The sequence below is a fragment of the Lithobates pipiens genome, unplaced genomic scaffold (genome assembly GCF_037356315.1).
Source record: "Lithobates pipiens isolate NorthernLeopardFrog02 unplaced genomic scaffold, aLitPip1_a1.2 Scaffold_18, whole genome shotgun sequence".
NCBI classification, from domain to species: Eukaryota; Metazoa; Chordata; class Amphibia; order Anura; family Ranidae; genus Lithobates; species Lithobates pipiens.
The window spans coordinates 352,131,481-352,153,266 of record NW_027507758.1 but is presented as its reverse complement, the minus strand read 5'-3'; the positions used below and the strand labels follow the sequence as shown (position 1 = coordinate 352,153,266).

Genomic DNA, 21,786 nt, shown 5'->3' with positions numbered 1-21,786 from the left:
GGATGTAAGTCATGCTGTATGAGTTTGTCTCTCAGCCACTGCTTTCATTAAGAAGACTCTTTTTTGTCATTCTTGAAGGTCTTCAGAAAGGAAAACCAGCTTTTCATTCCACCATTTCTCAGTGGCTCAGACAGCTTACAGCCCAAGCTTACTGTATAGGCTTAAATACAACATTTCACCTTTTCCTGTCAAGATACACTTTACTAGATTAGTGTCTCTTGGACCATTCAGCATCAGGCAACAGTTTCCCAAATTTTCAAGGCTTCTACCTGGTCTTCTGTTCATGTGTTTTGCCAGTTTTACCAGGTAGATGTTCAGGCCTCTTTTGATGCCAGTTTTGGGTGTAAGGTCCTTCAAGCAATTCTTTGAGCAGCAGGTTGCCCCTTGTTTTATTCTGTTTGTTGTTGGTTTGTTAGCCATTTGTCTGCTGTGTTGCCTTCCCCTCGGTTGAACTGTTTTTGGATAGTGCCATTTTCTGAGGTAAATTGAATCCTATTCCCACTATTGAGTAGTAAAGAAAACAGTATTTTTATACTTACTGTAATATCTGTTTCTTTAAGTTCACCACGGGACACAGATGCCACTCCTCTGTGTTTACGATCAACTCCTATGTACTGCTTTGCTACAAAACTGAAACATGCTGGGGTGGGAGAGATTATACCAAGCTGGCCAATGTTTTTGATCCAAATGCTTTTGGTCCAAATCCTCCTGTTAGCAGTGTGACAGTGTGAGGCCCTGTCCCTGTGAAAATGTAGGATAATGTGGCACAGGGTTCTCACATAGTTAGAGTGCGGGTTTCCAGAATATCAGTTCTGAGTGGAAAAAGGTGTTTTTCATATTTCTCTATGTTTTGCAATTCCTGAATCTGGAGTTTGTAAATTTTGAAGTGCCATAGATGAGAAAAAGTCTCCAACCCAGTGTCTGGGTCTTGGTAAAGACCATCAGGATGTATGCCTAGGTGCACACGGTCCTTATAATGAAGGATAGGGCAAAGCTGAAGACTATACCAAAGAGTCAGGCGATCTCCACCTTTCTCCAAAAGTCAGGGAGGCTGCAAGAGGCAGCCAGAGCATCTATGTCTATACAGAACAGGTGCAGTTGGTGACAGAGTAGCAGGGAGCTGAAAGAGAGTCTGAGTGTCAGGAGAACCCCTATTCAGAGGCCAGGAGTGGGCCTGTGCAGCAGGCTGCTACGACAAAAGGCTAAAGTTAGGAGGGACTGGTAAGCAGAGTAGCGGTGCTGCTGACATAGGGGCCAGGTGGCTTGCCATTTTTCAGTTGACTGTGTTGATAGTGAAAATCCCTGCATGGGCAACTTAATTCCATATGAACTTTTCCACTCTGTTTAATAAAAGTGGGCTGCCATGCCCTAATATACCGTTTGGACTGACATAACTCATTGAAACATGAATGAATGAATAACTTGTATAGCGTCACATATGCGAACAAAAGGGCGCTTTTGCCACCAGTGTCCGTCTGGGTTTTCAGAAAAGATGGGTCTTGAGCTTCTTCCTGAAGGCCAGATAGTTTACTTCTGAGCAGATGTCCACGGGTAGAGCATTCCATAGCTGTGGTCCTTGGACTGTGAACCTTCGTTCGCCTTTTAATTTATAATGGGTTTTGGGTATGTGGAGGAGGTTCTGGTTAGTTGACCGGAGAGTGCGACCCGGTTTGTAGTGCTGTAATGCACCTACCACATGAGCATGTATACCCCAACATCACAGAAGCAATATACATCAATTGTCTCAGATTATTTGAATCGTGTGTCCTTTAACACATTGTTCAGGAACTACAAAAAACTGTTATTAAACTTTGATGTGGCTTGGCGGTAAATGCTTTCTGCCTACGCATTTCAGGTCTGAGTTTGGCGCAATCTGACAATCTGTTGTCAGCTTTCTGATTTGATCATAGCTGTGATTCTTCCTCCTTTCATAGTCTGCTGTGACTTACTAGATAACATTAAGGAAAAATCACATGACCCAGTCCACGGGCAGTCTTATTTTATTGTATGTTTTTAACATCTGATTTGTGTTTGATAATAAGAGTATAAAACATCAGAACTTTGTATTTTCATTCTATCTTCTACCCTGATATTTTTTTCTTTAAATCAGTTGTTTAATGTTTTGAACAGATCAATGCCCAAGCCAGATTTCGTTTTAGACAGAATGGAAAATAGATTGAATTTCTTTTAGTTTTTTATCTTCCACCTGTGTCCCCAGGAGATATATTTAAAAACAATGCTGCTCACATTCCTCAACAACCACAGCACCACAGCATTCAATAGTGAACAGTGGCCAGATTTCCCCTCACTTGGGCCATAAAGTGATGCAAAATCTCTACAGTGGAGACACAGAATTGTACTCCGTCTAAATAGGAAAGGGTTAGAACCTCTACGAGGTTATCATTACTGGCAATGTCTTCCTATCAGCTGCTGACAGCTACTTCCCTCATCTTTCCAAAATTTCAGTAAAAGTATAAAGAGCTCAAAGTAACCAAACCTTTTTTTTTTTTTTACAAGCTTCTTTCACATAAAAAGTTCAATGAAATATTAGTTCAGCAGACATTTAGCTTTCAAATTCCAGTAAATTATATCAGCTAAAATGTGTTCATTCATTTTATATTGTCCATCAAGGGTTTCTCGTTCACAGGATCATCCTGCTGGAAAACTGGATTATTGTAGGCTTCACTGTGTCCATTGGTCATCATCTCGCTGTTGTTATATATTGTTTTCCCAATCAATGGCCATTCTGCGTCCTCTGCCAATGTTGTCCGGAGTATTTTATACTTACTCCCAGGCTTTACATTTAAGCACCTCTTCAAGGCTACCCAAAGAGCTCTATTATCCAAAATAAACTCCTGAAAAGATTTAATGTAACCATCAGATATAAAAGCTTTCTTATGCAATGGCATATATTATTTCAGTCAGTAACAAGAACATATGATACACACAGTTTATGAAAAATCTTTTACATACATTATCTCACAAAAGTAAGTACACCCCTCACATTTTTGTAAATATTTTATTATATCTTTTCATGTGACAACACTGAAAAAATTACACTTTGTTTCAATGTAAAGTAGTGAGTGTACAGCTTGTATAACAGTGTCAATTTGCTGTCCCCTCAAAATAACTCAACACACAGCCATTAACGTTGAAACCACTGGCAACAAAAGTGAGTACACCCCTAAGTGAAAATGTTCAAATCAGGCCCAATAAGCCATTTTGTTTCCTCCCTGGTGTCATGCGACTCATTAGTGTTACAAGGTCTCAGGTGTAAATGGTGAGCAAGTGTGTTACATTTGGTATCATCACTCTCTCATACTGGTCACTGGAAATTCAACATGGCACCTCATGGCAAAGAACTCTGAGTATCTGAAAAAAAGAATTGTTGCTCTACACAAAGATGGCCTAGGCCAGTGATGGTGAACCTTGGCACCCTAGCTGTTTTGGAACTCCATTTCCCATGATGCTCATGCACTCTGCAGTGTAGTTGAGCATCATGGGAAATGTAGTTCCAAAACATCTGGGGTGCCAAGGTTCACCATCACTGGCCTAGACTATAAGAAGATTGCCAAGACTCTGAAACTGAGCCACAGCACGGTGGCCAAGACCATAAAGCGGTTTAACAGGACAGGTTCCCCTCACAACAGGCCTTGCCATGATTGAGCAAATAAGTTGAGTGCACGTGCTCAGCGTCATATCCAGGGGTTGTCTTTGGGAAATAAACGTATGAGTGCTGCCAGCATTGCTGCAGAGGTTGAAGGGGTGGGGGGTCAGCCTGTCAGTGCTCAGATCATATGCTGCACACTGCATCAAATTGGTCTGCATGGCTGTCATCTCAGAAGGAAACCTCCTCTTAAGATGATACACAAGAGAGATGCAAACAGTGCCATCTTAAGAGCATTATAGGCCCCAGGGCAATAGAGTGCACTGAGGCCCTGTCTACACAATTACGCACGAGAATAAAAATTAAAATTATCAATAAGGCTATATTTATTGGTGCTTCCAACACCTGGATTGAGCCAAGATGTTAGTTTTGGAAATTTACACATTTTCTCTTTCTCCTCTGCAGCCATTTTCCTCTTCTTTGCTCCACTCAAAACATTATGTTTCATTTCTGCTCTAAAGGTTATTTTCAGGAACACATACTAAAGTTTCTTTTTCCTCACCTTTCTTACACTTCCTCAAACTAGTGGCAACTCTAAGATTGATATATAAGGGGGACACATAAGATATTACAGTTAAAACTTGGGGGGGGGGGGGGCTGGTCACTAATAACTTTCACCACTAAATCATACAACTAAAAAAAAACTAAATAAACATATATAAATGTACACACTCTGATGCTGCTGGTGCTGCCTGGTGGGTATTAATGCTGGCGTGTGTACTGCTGCCTGGCTCACGGAAGTGTGACAGGAAGCATGTGGCCGCAGTGGGGAGCAGAGCTGATGCTTCCTGCATCTGTCACAGGCGGAATGCATTTCATATCACTCCCCCTGTGAAGAGCCCGAACCACACAGAAAGAAAGCACCGGCTCCGTTCTTCACAGTGACAGCTGACTCACACCGCACACTGCCCGCCGTTGAGTCACTGACTGATATTGGGTCTGATTGCACGGCACTCTGTCTCTGTAAGGGAGCCACACAGCCTGGCATAATGTGGCAGCGAACTTTGTGACATCTGAATAGGGGCATACCTAGTGCATTTGGCACCCGGGGTGGATGCTATATCTGGCATCCCCCCCGACTTTAAAATATAAAAACACCCCTCTGTGCCCCCTGCATACCTCTGCACCCTCCAATATCTCTTTGTCACTACTATGTATCCCCTCTCCACAACTCTTTACATTACACAGCCCCCCTCCCCCCCACAGCTCTGACCCCTACACATTACACAACCCCTGCACCTCTGGACCCCTTTACATTACACAGCACCTTGCACCCTGAAGCTTTTGGGTTCACGCTGGTGTCCTGGAGTTTGTCCCCATTTTTAGCTGCAGTCCCACAGACTTCTATTAGTTTGTATAATTTGACTATGTTTTCTGAAAGCACACCAAAGATGCAGTATAGAGGACATTTGGTGCGCTTTCAGAAAATTTAGCAAAAATGTGTAACCTAATAGAAGTCTGTGGGACTGTAGAGAAAATTGCGGCAAATGCAGGAAAACTGTGTATACACCAGCACTGCAACTGAACCACAGCACATCTGTGTGAACCCACTTGAGCCCTGGTTCACATATATGTGATGCAGGAATCAGCGCAATTCTAGTGCGGATTCCTGCATTGCATGTCGCTTGCCGGCAGTTCACACTGCCCTTTGCAAACTGCTATGGGAGTCAATGTAATGTTAATGACACCCCCAGATCGGTTTGCAGATCACAGTGCAAACTGTGAAATGGTGCAGGAATCAGATTGCATAGGTGTGAACACCTATCCGATCCGATTCCAGTGCGGACCAAAAAAAGGGTCCTGCACTGTTTTGGTGCAAATGCCATTTCAGCTATACAATTTGTATGGCTGAATTTGCATCGCACAGACATTGCATGTGATTTGCACAGCAATGTGGTGCGAATCACATGCAATGTCTATGAGCAGTAGTGAAAACCCTGTCTAAAAGAACATGATGGAGCCAACTATTACCATGGGTTGGTTAAAAGAAAATTCTTTGGATAGAGTTAATATAAGATTGTGCTGGAGGACAACAGAGGAAAGAGGGGGAGTGAAAGAGATTTGGGAGAGAGAGGGCAGTGTCTTGACAGAGTGACAGTGCGGCTAACTCACTTGGATGTTTCTAGGATGCTCACACTGGTTCAGTCGGTGGCTTCTGTAGGCACTTGTTTCAACTTTCTAGCCCCCACATTCCTTTCGGACGTAGCACACGGGCTGCACAGAGCATGGATGGACACAGGAACAGAGGGGAGGGAGGGGGCAGAGCCGAAGCAGCCTCTTACATCTCTGTGGACGGGGGGGGGGGAGAGTGTTGTTCTCACTGGGCCAATAGAATGTAATGTAGAATGCACAGCATTGTGACAAGTGCAGTCGAGCCGACATCCCTATATTTATGCCCGATGGATCAGTCCACCTGAGCTGGGATCTCCCTGTTCTGTAGGTTGTGACATTGCTGCTGCTCTACCAAGCCTGCCCATTGTCACTGTTTCTTACAGGGGAAGACAGGGGTGCTGCCTGACACCCCCCCAGTGTGTGGCACCCGGTGCGGACTGTCCCCCTGCCCCCGAGTTAGTACGCCACTTCATCTGAATGATGATTGGCTGGGGTCACTGGGCAGGTGGGCCCCCCAGGCAAGTGGGGCCCCCGGGCAACTGCCCAGCGTGCCCATGCGAAAAGACAGCCCTGATCGCAAACAGTTTGCTGAAGACAAGCAGACTAAGGAAATGGATTACTGGAAAAATGTCCATTTGGTCTGACGAGACCAAGATAAACATATTAGGTTCAGATGGTTGAGTGAATCATGAATGCCAATATGTACTGTGACACACTAAAGCAGAGCATGATCCTCTCCCTTCAGAGACTTGGCCACAGGGCAGTATTTCAACATGACATTGACCCCAAAGACACCTCCAAGATGACCACTGCCTTGCTAAAGAAGCTGAAGGTAAAGGTGATGGACTGGCCAAACATGTCTCCAGACTTAAACCCTATTGAGCATCTGTGGGACATCCTCACATGAAAGGTGGAGGAGCACAAGGTCTCTAACCTACACCAGCTCTTTGATGTCATCATGGAGGAGTGGAAGAGGACTCCAGTGGTAACCTGTGAAGCTCTGGTGAACTCCATGCCCAAGAGGGTTAAGGCAGTGCTGGAAAATAATGGTGGCCACACAAAAGTTTAACACTTTGTTCCAATTTGGACATTTTCACTTAGGGGTATAATCACTTTTATTGCCAGCGGTTCAGACATTAATGGCTGTGTGTTTAGTTATTTGCTGGGGACAGCAAATTTACACAATTGTTATACAAGCTGTACAATTGAAAATATATAATAAAATATTTACAAAAATGTGAGTGGTTTGTGAGATATAGATATTGTACATATATTTAAAAAGCCCTCTCCATACAATAATATTTTTAAATCTATAACAGAAATTCAAAGCAGGCACTGTGATGTCTCTATGTATCTCCTAATGTTTTTTGGGAGCCCTGGGTCACTTGAGACATGGAGAACTCTAATATGCATATGTGGATTTGGAGCAGAAAGTCCAGTTACAAAATGAAAGAGGATAGCCCGTCAAGGCATTATTTGCATTTAAAAGTGCTTCAGGATTTAGGAAACCTTAGGTGCTCAAAAAGACATTTATGCCACGTACACATCGAAATGTCCAGTGGACTAGGTCCGCCGGACCACAGTACGCCGGACAATTTGATCATGTGTGGGCTCCAGCGGACTTTTTTATCATCAAAAGTACTATTTAGAATGTAGTTTTGACTCAAAATTTGTCCGCCGGACTTGGCTTTCAGTGGACAATCCTTTCATCAGTGTCCGGCGGACTAAGAATGACGCATGCTCTGAAGCAAGTACGCTATTGGCTACTGGCTATTGAACTTCCTTTTTCTAGTCCCGTTGTACGCGCTCTACGTCATCACGTTAGAAATCGCCGGACTTTCAGAGCGTCCATGTGTGGCCAAGTCCGTTCGTTATAAAGTCCGGCGGATTGTTTGCCGGACCAATTTCGCCGGACAATTCGATCGTGTGTATGCGGCATAAGAGGTACAAGTGGGTACTGGTGTACAGTATGCCTGTTTACAATCATGTCATAGGTTTACAAGTTTTATAGTGTAAAAAGGGTTGCTTTAACCACTTCCCGACCAGCGCACGACGATGTACGTCGACAGAATGGCACGGGCAGGCATATTGGCGTACATGTACGTCCAATCTTCAATGCCGCCCTGCCACCGGGAGCGCGCCATCGTCGGGACCCCCGTGAGTCCGGTTGCAGGGACCCGCGGACTCGATCGCCGCGGGCATCCCCGCGATCGTCTCACGGGACGGCTGAATGGAGGAAATGCCGTGTAAACAGCATTTCTCCATTCTGCCTAGCAACTAGTGACGCTGATCTCTGCTCCATATGATTGGAGCAGAGATCAGTGTTCACTAAATGAAAGCCTAACCCCCCCACAGTTAGTAACACACCCCTAGGAACACTTAACCCCTACACTGCCCCCCACTGGTTAACCCCTTCACTGCCAGTGTCATTTACACAGGAATCACTGCATTTATATAGCAGTGATTACTGTATAAATGACAATGGTCCCAAAAATGTGTCAAAAATGTCCGATGGGTCCCCCACAATGTCACAGTCACAATAAAAATCACTGATCGCCGCCATTACTAGTAAAAAAAAAATAATAAAAAATTATTAATAAAAATGCTATAAAACTACCCCTATTTTGTAAACGCTATAACTTTTGCGCAAACCAATCAATAAACACTTATTGCGATTTTTTTTACCAAAAATATGTAGAAGAATACGTATCGGCCTAAACTGAGGAAAAAAAAGTTTTTTTTATATATTTTTGGGGGATATTTATTATAACAAAAAGTAAAAAATAATGCGTTGTTTTCAAAATTGGCGCTCTATTTTTGTTTATAGCGCAAAAAAATAAAAACCACAGGGGTGATCAAATACCACCAAAAGAAAGCTCTATTTGTGGGGAAAAAAGGACGTCAATTTTGTTTGGGAGCCACGTCGCACGACCGCGCAATTGTCAGTTAAAGCGACGCATCGCAAAAAGTGGTCTGGTCTTTGACCAGCAAAATGGCCCGGTCTGAAAGTGGTTAAACACCTAAAGTATTATACTCCTGTAAATGACACCTAATATATTATATTCCTGTAAATATTTTACTGAAATTTTATATTTTATCCACTTATAAATGAAAGTTGCAGAATATCTTGAGTCTAAACAGAAACATTTCCATAGTTTTCAAAAGTTGATCTGTTTTTGAATCGAAATACCTATTAGGTTTTTGACGATGAGGGGACTACAAATATGCAAATCAACTACTCTACTCAGTTAGGCAGGCCATTGCAATAAAACAATGGCTGGTTGTACTGAAGTTTATCAATACATACAACCAACCTGCCCATAGATGGATAGAAATTTTACCAGTTCCCGCTGAACCTGGCTGAATTTTGATTTATCTATGGCTGGCTTTAGGTAACAAGGTAAAATGGAAGGAACTAGAAGTTTCTAGGGATGATAATTTACATATTTTCTTGCCCCCAGTTTTTAAATTGAAGTCCTCATCTTTCAGGCTTTAATTTTAAGCTTTGCACATAAATCAAATAGACACTTGTAAGAATATTGCATAATATCGACCACAAATGTATAAATGCAGTATCTACATGAAATGGCATCTATAGTCTCAGTAGACATGTGATGTTTGAAGTTTGGAGTCATGGTCCAAAGTCAGTAAAACCAAGCGAGTAACAAAATTACTTAAATATAAGCGTTCATTAACAAGGTAGTGGTAAACAGTGAATACCCTTCCTAAATACACACAGTATAATACTCTTAACATTGATACCAATACTGGTTTATTTTTCTAATGAAATTACCTGTATGTTCTAATGAAACATGTATTGATAAATTGTAAAGGTTGTTTTTTTAATACCAAAAACTATATAAAATAGCCTCATTCACAATAATACTGACCTCCACTACAAATGTTACCACCAGATTTACAACCAGTAGTACAATTATATGTATTCTCCAGCTGATAGGTGTACAGCAAAGCTGAAAATAAAAGAGAATCAATTAGTTATCTTGACTTTATTGAAAGATAGGTGCACTCAATTGAACCAATTCATCCTTATATTTTTTCTAACTCAAAATTTTGTCTCATTCCCTTATTGTTTTAGCTACTGAGAACTTCATCTAAGTAACATCTCATATTTCCACAAGATAAAGTGATAATAAATGCTATTTTTTTATTTTATCTTACAGGTAGTAGAGGAGGGCACTGAGGGGACAGACAGAATGCTGCAGCTGTCTAAAATTGTTGCAAGATGGAGGGAGAAGAGGCAAGGCTTGCCAGGTGCTGGGTGATTCAATGGCTGCACACAGCTAAACTCAGGTTGCATGGGTCTCTCTTTGCAGCCTGCTAGGTAAAGGAGACATCCGCAAACAGGATGAGGGAGTGTTAGAGCAGTTTGGCAGTCAGGGCCAACCAAACACAGATAAAAAGGGACATTTTTAACCACATGGGGCAATTTGAAAATTTTCACACACGTTAAAATCTGCTTTTTTTGTTATAAAATCGCTTGGAACACCAAATATTATATGTTTTTAAAGCAGAGGCCCTGGAGAATAAATGGGTGGCTGCTGCAATTTTTTTATGTCACCCAATATTTGCACAGCCATTTATCAAACACAAAGTTTCAGGAAAAAAAAATACAATAAAATACATTTTAGTGCACACAAACACAATACAATAAGCAATTTTTGTTAAAAATAAAAAAAGATGAGGTCACACTGAGTAAACAGATACTAACTATATATGTCAAGACTCAAAATTGCATGCACCCTAGAAATGCCAACAAGCATCGGTACCTAAAACTTTGCATAGCTTTAAAAGCTTTTAGAGGTTATCAGTAGTGTTATTCATTATTCCATTGAAATTTATTACACTGCTACAGACAATGCACATTGATGCATAAAGGGAACAGGGTATAACATTTTTTCTAGCTAGGATTACAATCATATGTTCCAAGATAAACTAAAGCTTTCAAAAAATAAAATGCCACCTGGCTTTGGAATGTCTTGTACTTATTAAAAAGGAAGTAAACCCTGATGGGTTTTACTTCCTCTTTTGTTCCCTACAAAGTAAAAGCATAATGGGCTAGTATGCATTGCATACTAGCCCATTATGTGCCAATTACCTGCAAACAAAGCCGATGTCGGCGATGTCCCCGCCTCCATCTTTACCCCTCTTCCTTTCGGGGCCGTGGACTCTGGCTCTGTGACTGGCCAGAGTCGCGTGACTTCACTCCCGTGCATGCGCGCAGGAGCTGACAGTCATGGCACTGGCCCTTTAGAAAGTGTACATGTGTCGGCGCAAGCGTATATGGTTAATATAGGAGATATTTCCAGTACCTACAGGTAAGCCTTATTATAGCCTTATTATAGGTTTACCTGTAGGTAAAAGTGGTGTGTAAGGGTTTACAACTACTTTAAGTATGTGTTGGGCAATAACTCGCAGTATTCAACAATATTTTAGAATGCTGACATGAGATTAGTGACAGATTCTAAATGATGTTTATAGGTCACTGCACAGTTGTCTGCTACATTTAACCCCTTTCACACTGAGGCATTTTTCAGGCACTTTTGGGCTAAAAATAGCACATGTAAAGCGCCAGAAAAACGGGTCCCCTGCAGTCTCAGTGTGAAAACCGGAGTGCTTTCATGCTGAGGCAATGCGCTGGCAGGACGTTAAAAAAACTCCTGCAAGCAGCATCTTTGGAGCAGTGAAGGAGGGGTTTATACACCGCTCCTTCACCGCTCCTGCCCATTAAAATGAATAGGCAGCGCTGCCGAACCGCCGGCAAAGCGCCACTGCAGAGGTGCTTTGTGGGTCATTTTAACCCTTTTTCAGTGCTTTCACGCTGAGGCAATGAGCTGGCAGGATGTTGAAAAAACTCCTGCAAGCAGCATCTTTGGAGCAGTGAAGGAACGGTGTATACACTGCTCCTTAGCCGCTCCTGCCTATTGAAATGAATGGGCAGCGCTGCCGAACTGCCGGCAAAGCGCCACTGCAGAGGTGCTTCGTGGGTCATTTTAACCTAGCGGCCGAAAACCTCTGCAGAAATGATGGTAAAGCGCAGCTTCTTTGTGTTAAAGGTCTGCGGGTGGGGGGCTTATCAGAATCTAGAATCCCCCTTTAACAAGGGGACCCCCAGATCCCGGCCTACCCCCAAGTGAATTGGTAACGAGTACATTGTACCTCTACCATTTCACAAAAAAGTGTCAAAAATAGTAAAAAAGACAGGAGACACTTTGGGACAAGTCCTTTATTTAAAAAAAAAAAAATGTGATGTAGATACATCTCACGCTGCCCGACAGACCGAAAAAATAAAAAAACAGCTCCACATCCATGAGTGGCTCCCGCCGAGTGATGCTTCTTCTTGGTGACATTTTATATAGCTGAGGGCGGGGCCACCCGGTGACATAAACCCCCCTCTGATGCCACGTGACGTTGCTAAATATCTATATTGCCGAGACCCGACAATTCATTACAGCCACGATCAGTTTTAAATTACTTTTTTTTCCTTTAGAAATGTCATTTTGCTGTGGTACTGGTCTAAACACAGAAAAACGATGCCACTTTACAGGCATACTATAGACACCCCCTAGGCATGATATTTAAAGGTATATTTCATTTTTATTGTTTCACTTTAAGCATTATTAATATCACTGCTCCCAAAAAAACTGCAATTTTTAAAACTTTTTTTGCAATGATACATGTCCCCTGGGGCAGGACTCGGGTCCCCAAACACTTTTTATGGCAATAACTTCTATATAAGCCTTCAAAATGAGCACTTTTGATTTTTCATGTTTGTGTCCTATAGACTTTGGTGTTCACATATTTTTTTTGCCTGTTTGCAAGTTCTGGTGCGAACCAAAAATAGAGTGTTATTCCTCCCCAATAGCCAATGACACATGAGCATGTTTGGTAGCATAATATTAATCCCTCCAATGCAAACAATTATTGTATAGAATGAAGAGAATCATACATTAATAATAGTATTTTCTGTGTATGCTTGTGCTCAGCTCCATAGCGTAGTGGTAGGCTGCTACCTTTAAAGGTTCAAGCCATGGGTTTGAATCCCACTAATGGTGTCACCGCTTGAAAACATACATTGTACTCAGCAGCATAATTAGCAAATGCAGGTTCGAGCCCCATTGACTTCCACCATTCCCGCATATGTGATCTGACAGGCATATTCGCCGGCAATAGCGATGCTTACCATTTGCATTTGTGCCCAGTTTCTGAGAGTTGAAGTCTTAATTGGCCTTAATTGGGTGCTATTTTCCAGGACTACAAGATCATTTATTGGCACTATAGTAAATTACCCCCAATATCTTACTTTTTGCTATAATAAATATCCCAAATTAAAAAAAAAAAAAAAAATGTTCCAGTTTAGGCCGATATGTATAGGGTATAGATTTATGGCATTTTTATTAGTATTATTTTTGTTACTAGTAATGGTGACGATCAGCAATTTTTATCAGGACTGCAATATTGCAGCGGACAAATCGGACACTTTTGACACATTTTTGGGACCAGTGACATTTATACAGCAATCAGTGCAATAAAAATGCACTGATTACTATATAAATGTCAGTGGCAGGGAAGGGGTTAACACTAGAGGGAGATCAGGGGCTTAACTATGTTCCCTAGGTGTCTTCTAACTGTGCGGGGGATGAGACTGACTAGGGGAGGACAGAGATTGGTGTTCATACTTAGTAATCAATGGGCAGCGCCGCCAAAGCGCTGGCAAAGCACCACTGCACTTTGCCGGCGCTTTTTTAACCCTTTTTCAGCCACTAGCAGGGGTTAAAAGCACCCCGCTAGTAGCCTAAAAGCACAGCTAAAACGACGGTAAATCGCTGCTAAAAATAGCAGCTCTTTATTGTCGACGCCCCCAATGTCTCTTTGAGGGCATCACAGAACAGCTGTATTTATACTGAAATTAAATTACACACTTGTGGACTCTATTTACTAATTAGGTGGCCTCTGAAGGCTAATTGGTTCCACTAGATTTTAGTTAGGGGTATCAGAGTAAAGGGGGCTGAATACAAATGCATGCTTTTCAGATATTTATTTGTAAAAAAAATTGAAAAACAGTTATAATTTTACTTCCACTTAACAATTATGTGTCACTTTGTGTTGGTCTATCACAGGGATATGCAATTAGCAGACCTCCATCTGCTGTAGAACTACAAGTCCCATGAGGCATAGCGAGACTCTGACAACCACAACCATGACACCCAGAGGCAGAGGCATGATGGGACTTGTAGTTTTGCAACAGCTGGAGGTCTGCTAATTGCATATCCCTGGTCTATCACATAAAATCCCAATAAAATACATTTACGTATTTAGTTGTAACATGACAAATAGGGGAAAATTTCAAGGGGTGTGAATACTTTTTCAAGGCACTATGCCTGTATGTTTATACCTATATTAAGAATGCACTATTTATCTACCAAAAATATTTTATCGGTAGAGCTTTTCAGCAAGTTGGGAGGTAATCATCTACTACACACTGATAGACTAAAGCCTGGTGCACACTAATAGTTTTTTTTTTTCATTCTACCCAGCAGGATGAATGAAAAAAAACCTGGCAGTTCCGGTCAGAGCCGCTGTACTAATGATCCAACATTAGTACAGCGATCTCCCCTGCTAAGCTTTTGGGTACTGACAGGGGGACGGCCCCTCTACCAGAAAACTCCATTCAGCTCTAGCAGCCATTGGCTAAGAGTGCTGATGGGGAGCTGGCCGGCCACTGGTTTTTCATGGCCTTGATGGGGAAATCCAGCGATTTTCTTTCCTTCAACCTATGGTTTTACCTGTGGGAAAATCAATGAAAAAGTCCTTGACCCTTTTTCCAAAACCGTGTGCAGGGCAGCCACACAGAACCACAAAAGCGTTTTTTTGATGTGTGGGGGTGCCATTAAAAATTATTGTCAACCCTGTGTGTCTGCTAAAATGCAGCGGATCTGCGGGTTGATAACCAGTGTGATTATGCACTGGTTCCTGACCTGCATAGGTGTGAACTCAAACTAACCCAAACCATTTACATTATAAGGAGCATAAAAAAGCTATTAAAAAGCTTCTCTGTTGGCCTGGAAGCCACATATGTTTCAGCATGTTTCTGTGTGTTTTTATGCACATTTAGGCACGTTATTCTGCGTAAAAAAGTTGCAAACACATTGCAGTTTTATGTACATCCCTCTAATGCATATAAACTCAGTGTTCTAGTGCGAACATGACACACAGAAAACGTGTTTTCTTTGTGTCGGGGTAGTTAACTATATTCATCCAATAAGGAAAAATGTAGGTAACTGCATATAGTATGATCATACCCTAATGCCGTGTACACACGACCAGACTTTTTGACAGAACTGGTCAGACGGAACAAATCGTAAGACCGTGTGTGGGCTTCATCAGACCTTCAGTGGACATTTTCTGTCGCAAATCAGATGGACTTTAGATTTAAAACATGTTTCAAATCTTTCCGACGGACTCGAGTCCGGTGGAAAAATCAGTTTGTCTGTATACTAGTCCGACGGACAAAAACCGACGCTAGTGCAGCAAATGGCTACTGGCCATGAACTTCCTTATTCTAGTCCAGTCGTATGTCATCACGGTCAAATCCGTCGGACTTTGCTGTTAGTGTGTGTAGACAAGTTCAATTCGACGGAAGTCCATCGAAACTCTGTCGATAAGTCTGACGGAATTCAGTCCGTCGAAAAGTCTGGTCGTGTGTACACGGCACTAGAAGAATCATGCACCTCAATCTCATTTGTGAATTTCTGTGTGTCCTGGTAATTGCTTTCCCTTTGTGGCAAATTATGTTTTATACTAAGTGATCAAGTAGAGAAAATGCTAAAGAAAGGCAATCACAAAGCGCATTTAGAAAGTCACTAGTATGCTAAGTTGTTTATTTGATTTGTAAGTAAATGCTTACCTCTAAAACAATGTAAATGTTTTCAAAGTCAGCAAATATGAAGAATATGGTAAAAATAACTTCTATAATCAGTACGACCACAAACAAATCTGGAAAACAAAAAATAAATTTATATATAGATAAGAAAAATATTTAAAATAATAAGTTGTTTAGATTGCTTTCCTACTTGTGATTTGGAAAAAGTGGTAAACTTGTCTAGTCTATAGCGTCTGGTCAAATGTTTGTGTTCTTTTTCCAACCCAGATCAAGTTTTAGAAAGAAATTTGGTTGGCAATTGGGAGAACGTTTCTAACGTTTCAGGGGAGAAATATTAGTATTTTGAATATGGCTCTCCCATTGCAATCTACCTCTCCCTTTTTTAATATATTATGTAGGCCCAGCCAGCAGTGAAATTAGCCCGGTCTGTGACTGCTACCCAGTGGCTGCACACCTGGGCCTTTACTGAAATTGTCACACACAGCACGCTTTGCCACTTCCCTCCCTCTCCCTAGCTTCCAGTGAGCAGTGTTTTTTTTTGCTTTTTTTTTACTTCTTTTGTCTGAGTATAGAGCTGTGTTTTTACCAAGCATGTTTGAAGCCAATTACTGTTAACTGACTTACTACTTCTGCTGGAAGTTTATTCCAAGCATCAACTACCCTTTCAGTAAAAGAATACTTTCTAATACTTTCTAATAGATTTGTTTTTAAAATCTCCTCCTTCTAGTTTGAGGTCATTATATTACATTGTTGTAGGAGAAGCTCAGTACATATTAGAACCAGAAGGCTATTACATGCTCATAATTCTGAGCAAACTGCAGAATGTGCAATAGCATGCAAGTGCAAATGTATTAGCATGTGCACAAAAAGAGTGTGCAATTGTGCGCCCGATAGTGGCGCCAAATAAGCTATTTGAGCTGGGCTATGACATGAACAGATTGCTGCGTTTCTGTTTAACCAGTGTATTGACCTGCTATACCTGCCTACCTGTTCACGACCTGGCTTTCCCCTGACCAGTCTCTGTATTCCTGCCTGCCTGCTGTGACTTTGGCTTTTACTCTGACTCCACTCCTATTTTGCACTCCTGTACCCCACTGCCTGGCTGTGTACTGGTCCCAGCCTGTATCCTGCCTCTGTCTCATGTTGCTGTACCTAACTGCCCAGCTGTCGATGACCTTTTGTCCTGGCTACACTCCTGCATGCCAATCAAGAGTCACTGTGTTCCAGTTCCTGGTTCCTGCCTGGTGATCTTTTTTCTGTAGGGAGCACTAATGTGTGAAATACAACCGTTTACCTAGTTTAGGTCTGCTTGATAAGTGACTGCATATGTCATATACTCACAGTTAGTATATAATGGCTGTCGGAAGGGCTTCCCCTTAGAGAAGACAAAAGATAGGATCACCAAGTGTACACATGTTATCAGCCACAGTGTTGTAGACTCAAAGCTAAAATAGTTAATTGTCTTTCTTTCATAAATTAAAATATGGGTAAGATTCCTGTTCAGGCTTTCATTTCCAGGATGGCAGGCACTAGGAGAGAATGACAATAAACACCACATTAGCACATGTAGAAAAGCTGTATAGTTATTCCATTTGAAACTTTATTATAGCAAAGCTTTTTTAATGTGAAAAAAGGAAAAAAATGCGCTAACTTAATGAAAAAAACAAAAACAAGCTGCAATGCCCAAATGATTTACTACATTCACGGAAAAGAAAAAAGAAAGCGGGCTGCGCTAAAAGAAATAGTGAGGTATTCAATCAATGAAGAGATGCTAAAACATTAAAAAATTAATCGATAATCTCCCCAATAATATAAAGGAAAATGTGCAAAAAACAATTCATATATATATATAATTAATAATCTCCCCAATATTGCAAAGGAAAAATGTGCAAAAAACAATTCCTACATATAGTATGCTAAATAACTTATCTAAACAGATATAGCTAAAAACGTGTTGATAATAGGATACAGGTGATAATAAAAATAAATAAATAAATCAACTTAAATCATAATCAATCCATAATGACTGTACTAAAAAGTCCATAAAAAAGTCCCAAAGAGAGATAATGGTAATAGCTCCCACGGTGAAGAAACTGTGAAGTAAATCCAAAAATGTGTCAATTGTGAACGCCTCCACCACAGTACATGCTGCCGCTTACCAGATGCTAATGGTTCTTTATTATGGAGAACCGCAAAGCACAGATGGCTATTTCCCCCAGCCTAGGTTATTGAATGGATGGAATAATGCGATCAGCCTCCCCCAGTTCAGACCCCCAGTCACACGGCTTACCTGGAATCTCCCACTGTGGCTGCTCCGGTAGAACCTGTTTTGCAGGCCATCCCTGCTGTCTCTGTGAAGGCACCTGCCTCAAATATTATATCTATAAGAGGTATGTCTGGTTCTGCTCTGCTTCCCTAGTAATTTGGGGGTGAGCTAGTCCCGCAGAGGGTTTCTCAACCAGGTTGATATATACTTTGAGATGCTGCCCCAGGCATTTCCCATGGACAGAAGCAAAGTAGGTTTCGTGATAGGTTTGCTTTTTGCCTTGGCCTGGGCAAACCCTCTATGGGAGACGCAAAAACCTGTTGTCTTGAGTTACCCTGAGTTTGTGGCTTTTTTTAAAAGGATATTTGACGTTCCTGCATGCTCTGCTTCTGCTGCCAAGTGGCTCATGTCCATCAGAGTACAAGAACTGTTGCCAATTACGCCATTGAATTCCATACTCTGACAGCAGAGGTTGCTTGGAACAATGAGGCCCTTGTGGCTGCTTTTTATCATGGTCTCTTGGATACCATCAAGGATGAGATAGCAGCCCGAGATATACCCACTGAGCTTGAGAAGTTGATCACGTTTGCCACCCTCATTGACTCGACCCAGAGAAAGACTCTTTTAAAGAAGTGCTAGTGGAAGCCTCCTGTACATTTGTCTCCAAGCTTTGCAGTCCCATCCTTGCCTCCCTCACCTCCCATGCCTCCTGGTACCAAGTTGGTCAGTGAAGGTGAACCCATGCACTTGGGCTTCACACGTCCCTCTGCGGATGAGAGAGCCTTTAGGAGGAGGGAGAGATTTGCCTTTATTGTGGCCAGGCAGGTCACTTTATTAAGTCTTGTCCTACCCATCCTGGGAACGCCCATACCTTGAGGTCCTGTCATGGACAGACCTTAGGTGGCGTTGTTTCGTCCCCTGTTATCCAGAAGGATAAGCCCCTGGTTTTGGTTACCCTTTCTTGGGCTGAGTCATCCATCGAGATACAGGCTCTAATCAACTATGGGGCCCCAGGCCTGTTCATTGATGCCTGCTTTGTATTGAAGCACCCGATTCTGCTGCAGCTGCGTGACACTCCACTTGCCATTGAGGCTCTTGATGTGCGACCTCTAAAGCCTGCCCATGTGACTCATGAAACTGTTCCATTGTCCATGGCCGTAGGGGATCTTCACCATGAGATAATCCGATTCCAAATTATTTTCTCACAAGTTTCCACTGGTTATTGGTTATCCTTGGTTATAGAAGCAAAACCCCTCTTTTGATTGGCTCTGTGCTGAGGTTCTCTCCTGGTCACAACAATGCAGCAAGACATGCTCTCAGAAGGTAGCCAAGGTTCTGTGCACCTCTTCACTCGCCTCCCTGCCGGAGGAGTACTGTGATTTTAGCGATTCAGTTCGCATTGTGCGCTATATAAGTATTTCATTCATTCATTCACAAAGGTCAAGCCGGTAGTTTGCCTCCACACCGGTCATATGATTGCACAATGGACCTTCAACCTGGTGCCATACCCACTCGTGGCCAGGTTTACCCTTTGTCAGTCTTGGAGGATAAGGCCATGAAGGAGTATGTTGCAGACGCACATTCTTGAGGTTTCATCTGCAAATCCTCGTCTCCTGCTGGTGCTGGCTTCTTATATGTGAAGAAGAAGAGTGGTGAACTGAGACCTTGTATTGATTAATGGGGATCTCAGTCTTTTCACAATTAAGAATGCCTATCCGATTCCATTGATTATGCAGTTATTTGAACGCCTCAAGGGAGCAACGGTTTTCATGAAGCTTGAGAGGGGCATATAATCTCGTGAGGATTAAGGAGGGCGACGAGTGAAAAACTGTGTTTAATACCAGAACATGCCATTATGAGTACCCCATAATGCCTTTTGGCCTTTGTAACGCCCCAGCAGTTTTCCAAGAATTTATTAAAGATGTCCTCCAAGATTGGTGGTTTATCTTGATGATAGCCTCATATTTTCCAAGTCCCTGGAGAGCCACCACAAAGATGTCTGTCATGTCCTTCAGAAACTAAGCACGCGACTGATGTGACCAGAAAGGACAGTAACCCACAGAGTTGGTCTCCAGAGTCCATTAAGGTCTTTGAGAGTCTCAAGGCTGCCTTTGTTTCTGCTCCTGTGTTGGCACATCCGGATCCTACATCAACTTTTATCCTAGAGGTTGATGTTTCTGAGACTGGAGTTGGTGCCCTTCTGTCTCAACGTCCTACCTCAGAGTGCTATGCATCCTTGTGACTACTTTTAGAAGAAATTGTCATCTGTGGAGTGCAATTATGAGATTGGTGACAGAGAGCTGTTAGCGATTATTTTAGCCCTGAAAGAATGGAGACATCTCCTCAAAGGTACCACTGTGCCGGTTTTCATTCTTACTGACCATAAGAATCTCACATTCTTGTCTGAGGCTAAACACCTCTCTCCCAGAAGGGCACGATGGGCTTTTTTCTTGTCAAATTTCAATTACATTGTCTCATTCTAAGCCCTAAGCCCTAAGAATGTAAGGGCTGATGCTCTGTGACAACAATTTTCCTCCACTTCCAAGTCGGAGTCGGTTACGGTTCCTATGATTCCTCCTGATCGTATCTTGGCTATGGTTCGCACCAGTCTTACTTCTCCTTTGGGTGAAAAAAATTCTTGCTGCTTAGGTCCATGCTCCTCCTGAGAAACCTTGTGATCGCCGCTATGTCCCAGAGAGTCTCCATACTGCCGTGCTCCAGACTTACCGTTCTCCCAAGGCTGCTGGGCACCCTGGGAAGAATCAACACTTTTGGATTATTTCCCCAAAATTCTGGTGGCCTAGTCTATGTGCTGATGTAACTGCCTTCATAGCTGCCTGTTCTGTGTGTGCTCAGAGTTAGACTCCATGACACCTTCCAGTGGCCTCCTACAACCCATACCCAATGGAGAGAGGCCCTGGACCCACCTGTCTATGGATTTCATTGTGGAGTTAACCAACTTCCAGGGCAACACAGTTATCCTTATGGTGGTTGACCGGTTCTAAAAAATGTATTACACTTAAGATGTTGACCACTTCTAAGGAACTGGCTTCCATTTTTGCTTGGGAGATCTTTCACATACATGGGTTACCCAAGGTTATTGTCTCGGACAGGGGTAGTCAGTTTGTGTCCCGGTTCTGGTGAGCCTTTTGTGCACAGTTGGGAATTCAGCTTGCTTTCTCCTCTGTGTATCACCCACAGTCAAATGGGGCCGCAGAACGAGCCAATCAGTCCTTGGAGCAATTCCTACATGCTGCTATATTTCTGACCATCATAACAACTGGTCAGACCTCTTACCGTGGGCAGAGTTTGCTCACAATAGTGCCTTAAATTCTGCTTCCAGATTGTCCCCATTTATGGTGGTAACTATGGTTTCCAACCTTCCATGTTGCCTGACTCTTTTGTTACACAGAGTATTGCTGCATTAGAGGAGCACCTCTGTGGTCTTCATCCCACTTGGGCATCAGGTCCAGGAGGCTTTGCGACATGATAGGTACAGACTCCATGCTGACCACAGATGCCTGCCTGTGCCTTCCTACCAGGTTGGAGACAGGGTCTGGCTGTAATCTCGCAATCTCCGACTTCGAGTTCCCTTTCTAAAGTTCGCACCTCTGTCTATTGGACCTTTCCGTATTCTTTGCAAAATTAACCCAGTGGCTTACGCATGAGACCTTCCTTCTAATATGAGTATCTCAAATGTATTTCATGTCTCCTTATTAAAAATTTTGGTCTGCAACCGCTTTACCACCTCAGTGCCACATCCTCACCCTTTACAGGTTAAGAACCATGAGGAGTATGAAGTATGGTCCATTGTTGACTCCCATAGGTTCCATGGGCCCA

At 42.4% G+C, this 21,786-nt stretch overlaps 1 protein-coding gene across 1 annotated transcript in view; it reads right to left on the bottom strand.

Annotated features, from left to right (window-relative positions):
* Positions 1-1,984: 1,984 nt before the first annotated feature.
* LOC143988153 (putative cation-transporting ATPase 13A4) overlaps positions 1,985-21,786 on the bottom strand; it is a 171,517-nt gene continuing 151,715 nt past the window's right edge. Inside the window, exons 27-30 of the mRNA XM_077487482.1 lie at positions 17,022-17,209; positions 15,705-15,793; positions 9,670-9,750; positions 1,985-2,855 (exon numbers count right to left, since the gene is read on the bottom strand). Of these exons, the coding sequence (XP_077343608.1) occupies positions 2,610-2,855; positions 9,670-9,750; positions 15,705-15,793; positions 17,022-17,209 (604 nt within the window). The 3' untranslated portion in view covers positions 1,985-2,609. The remainder of the gene's footprint in view (positions 2,856-9,669; positions 9,751-15,704; positions 15,794-17,021; positions 17,210-21,786) is intronic.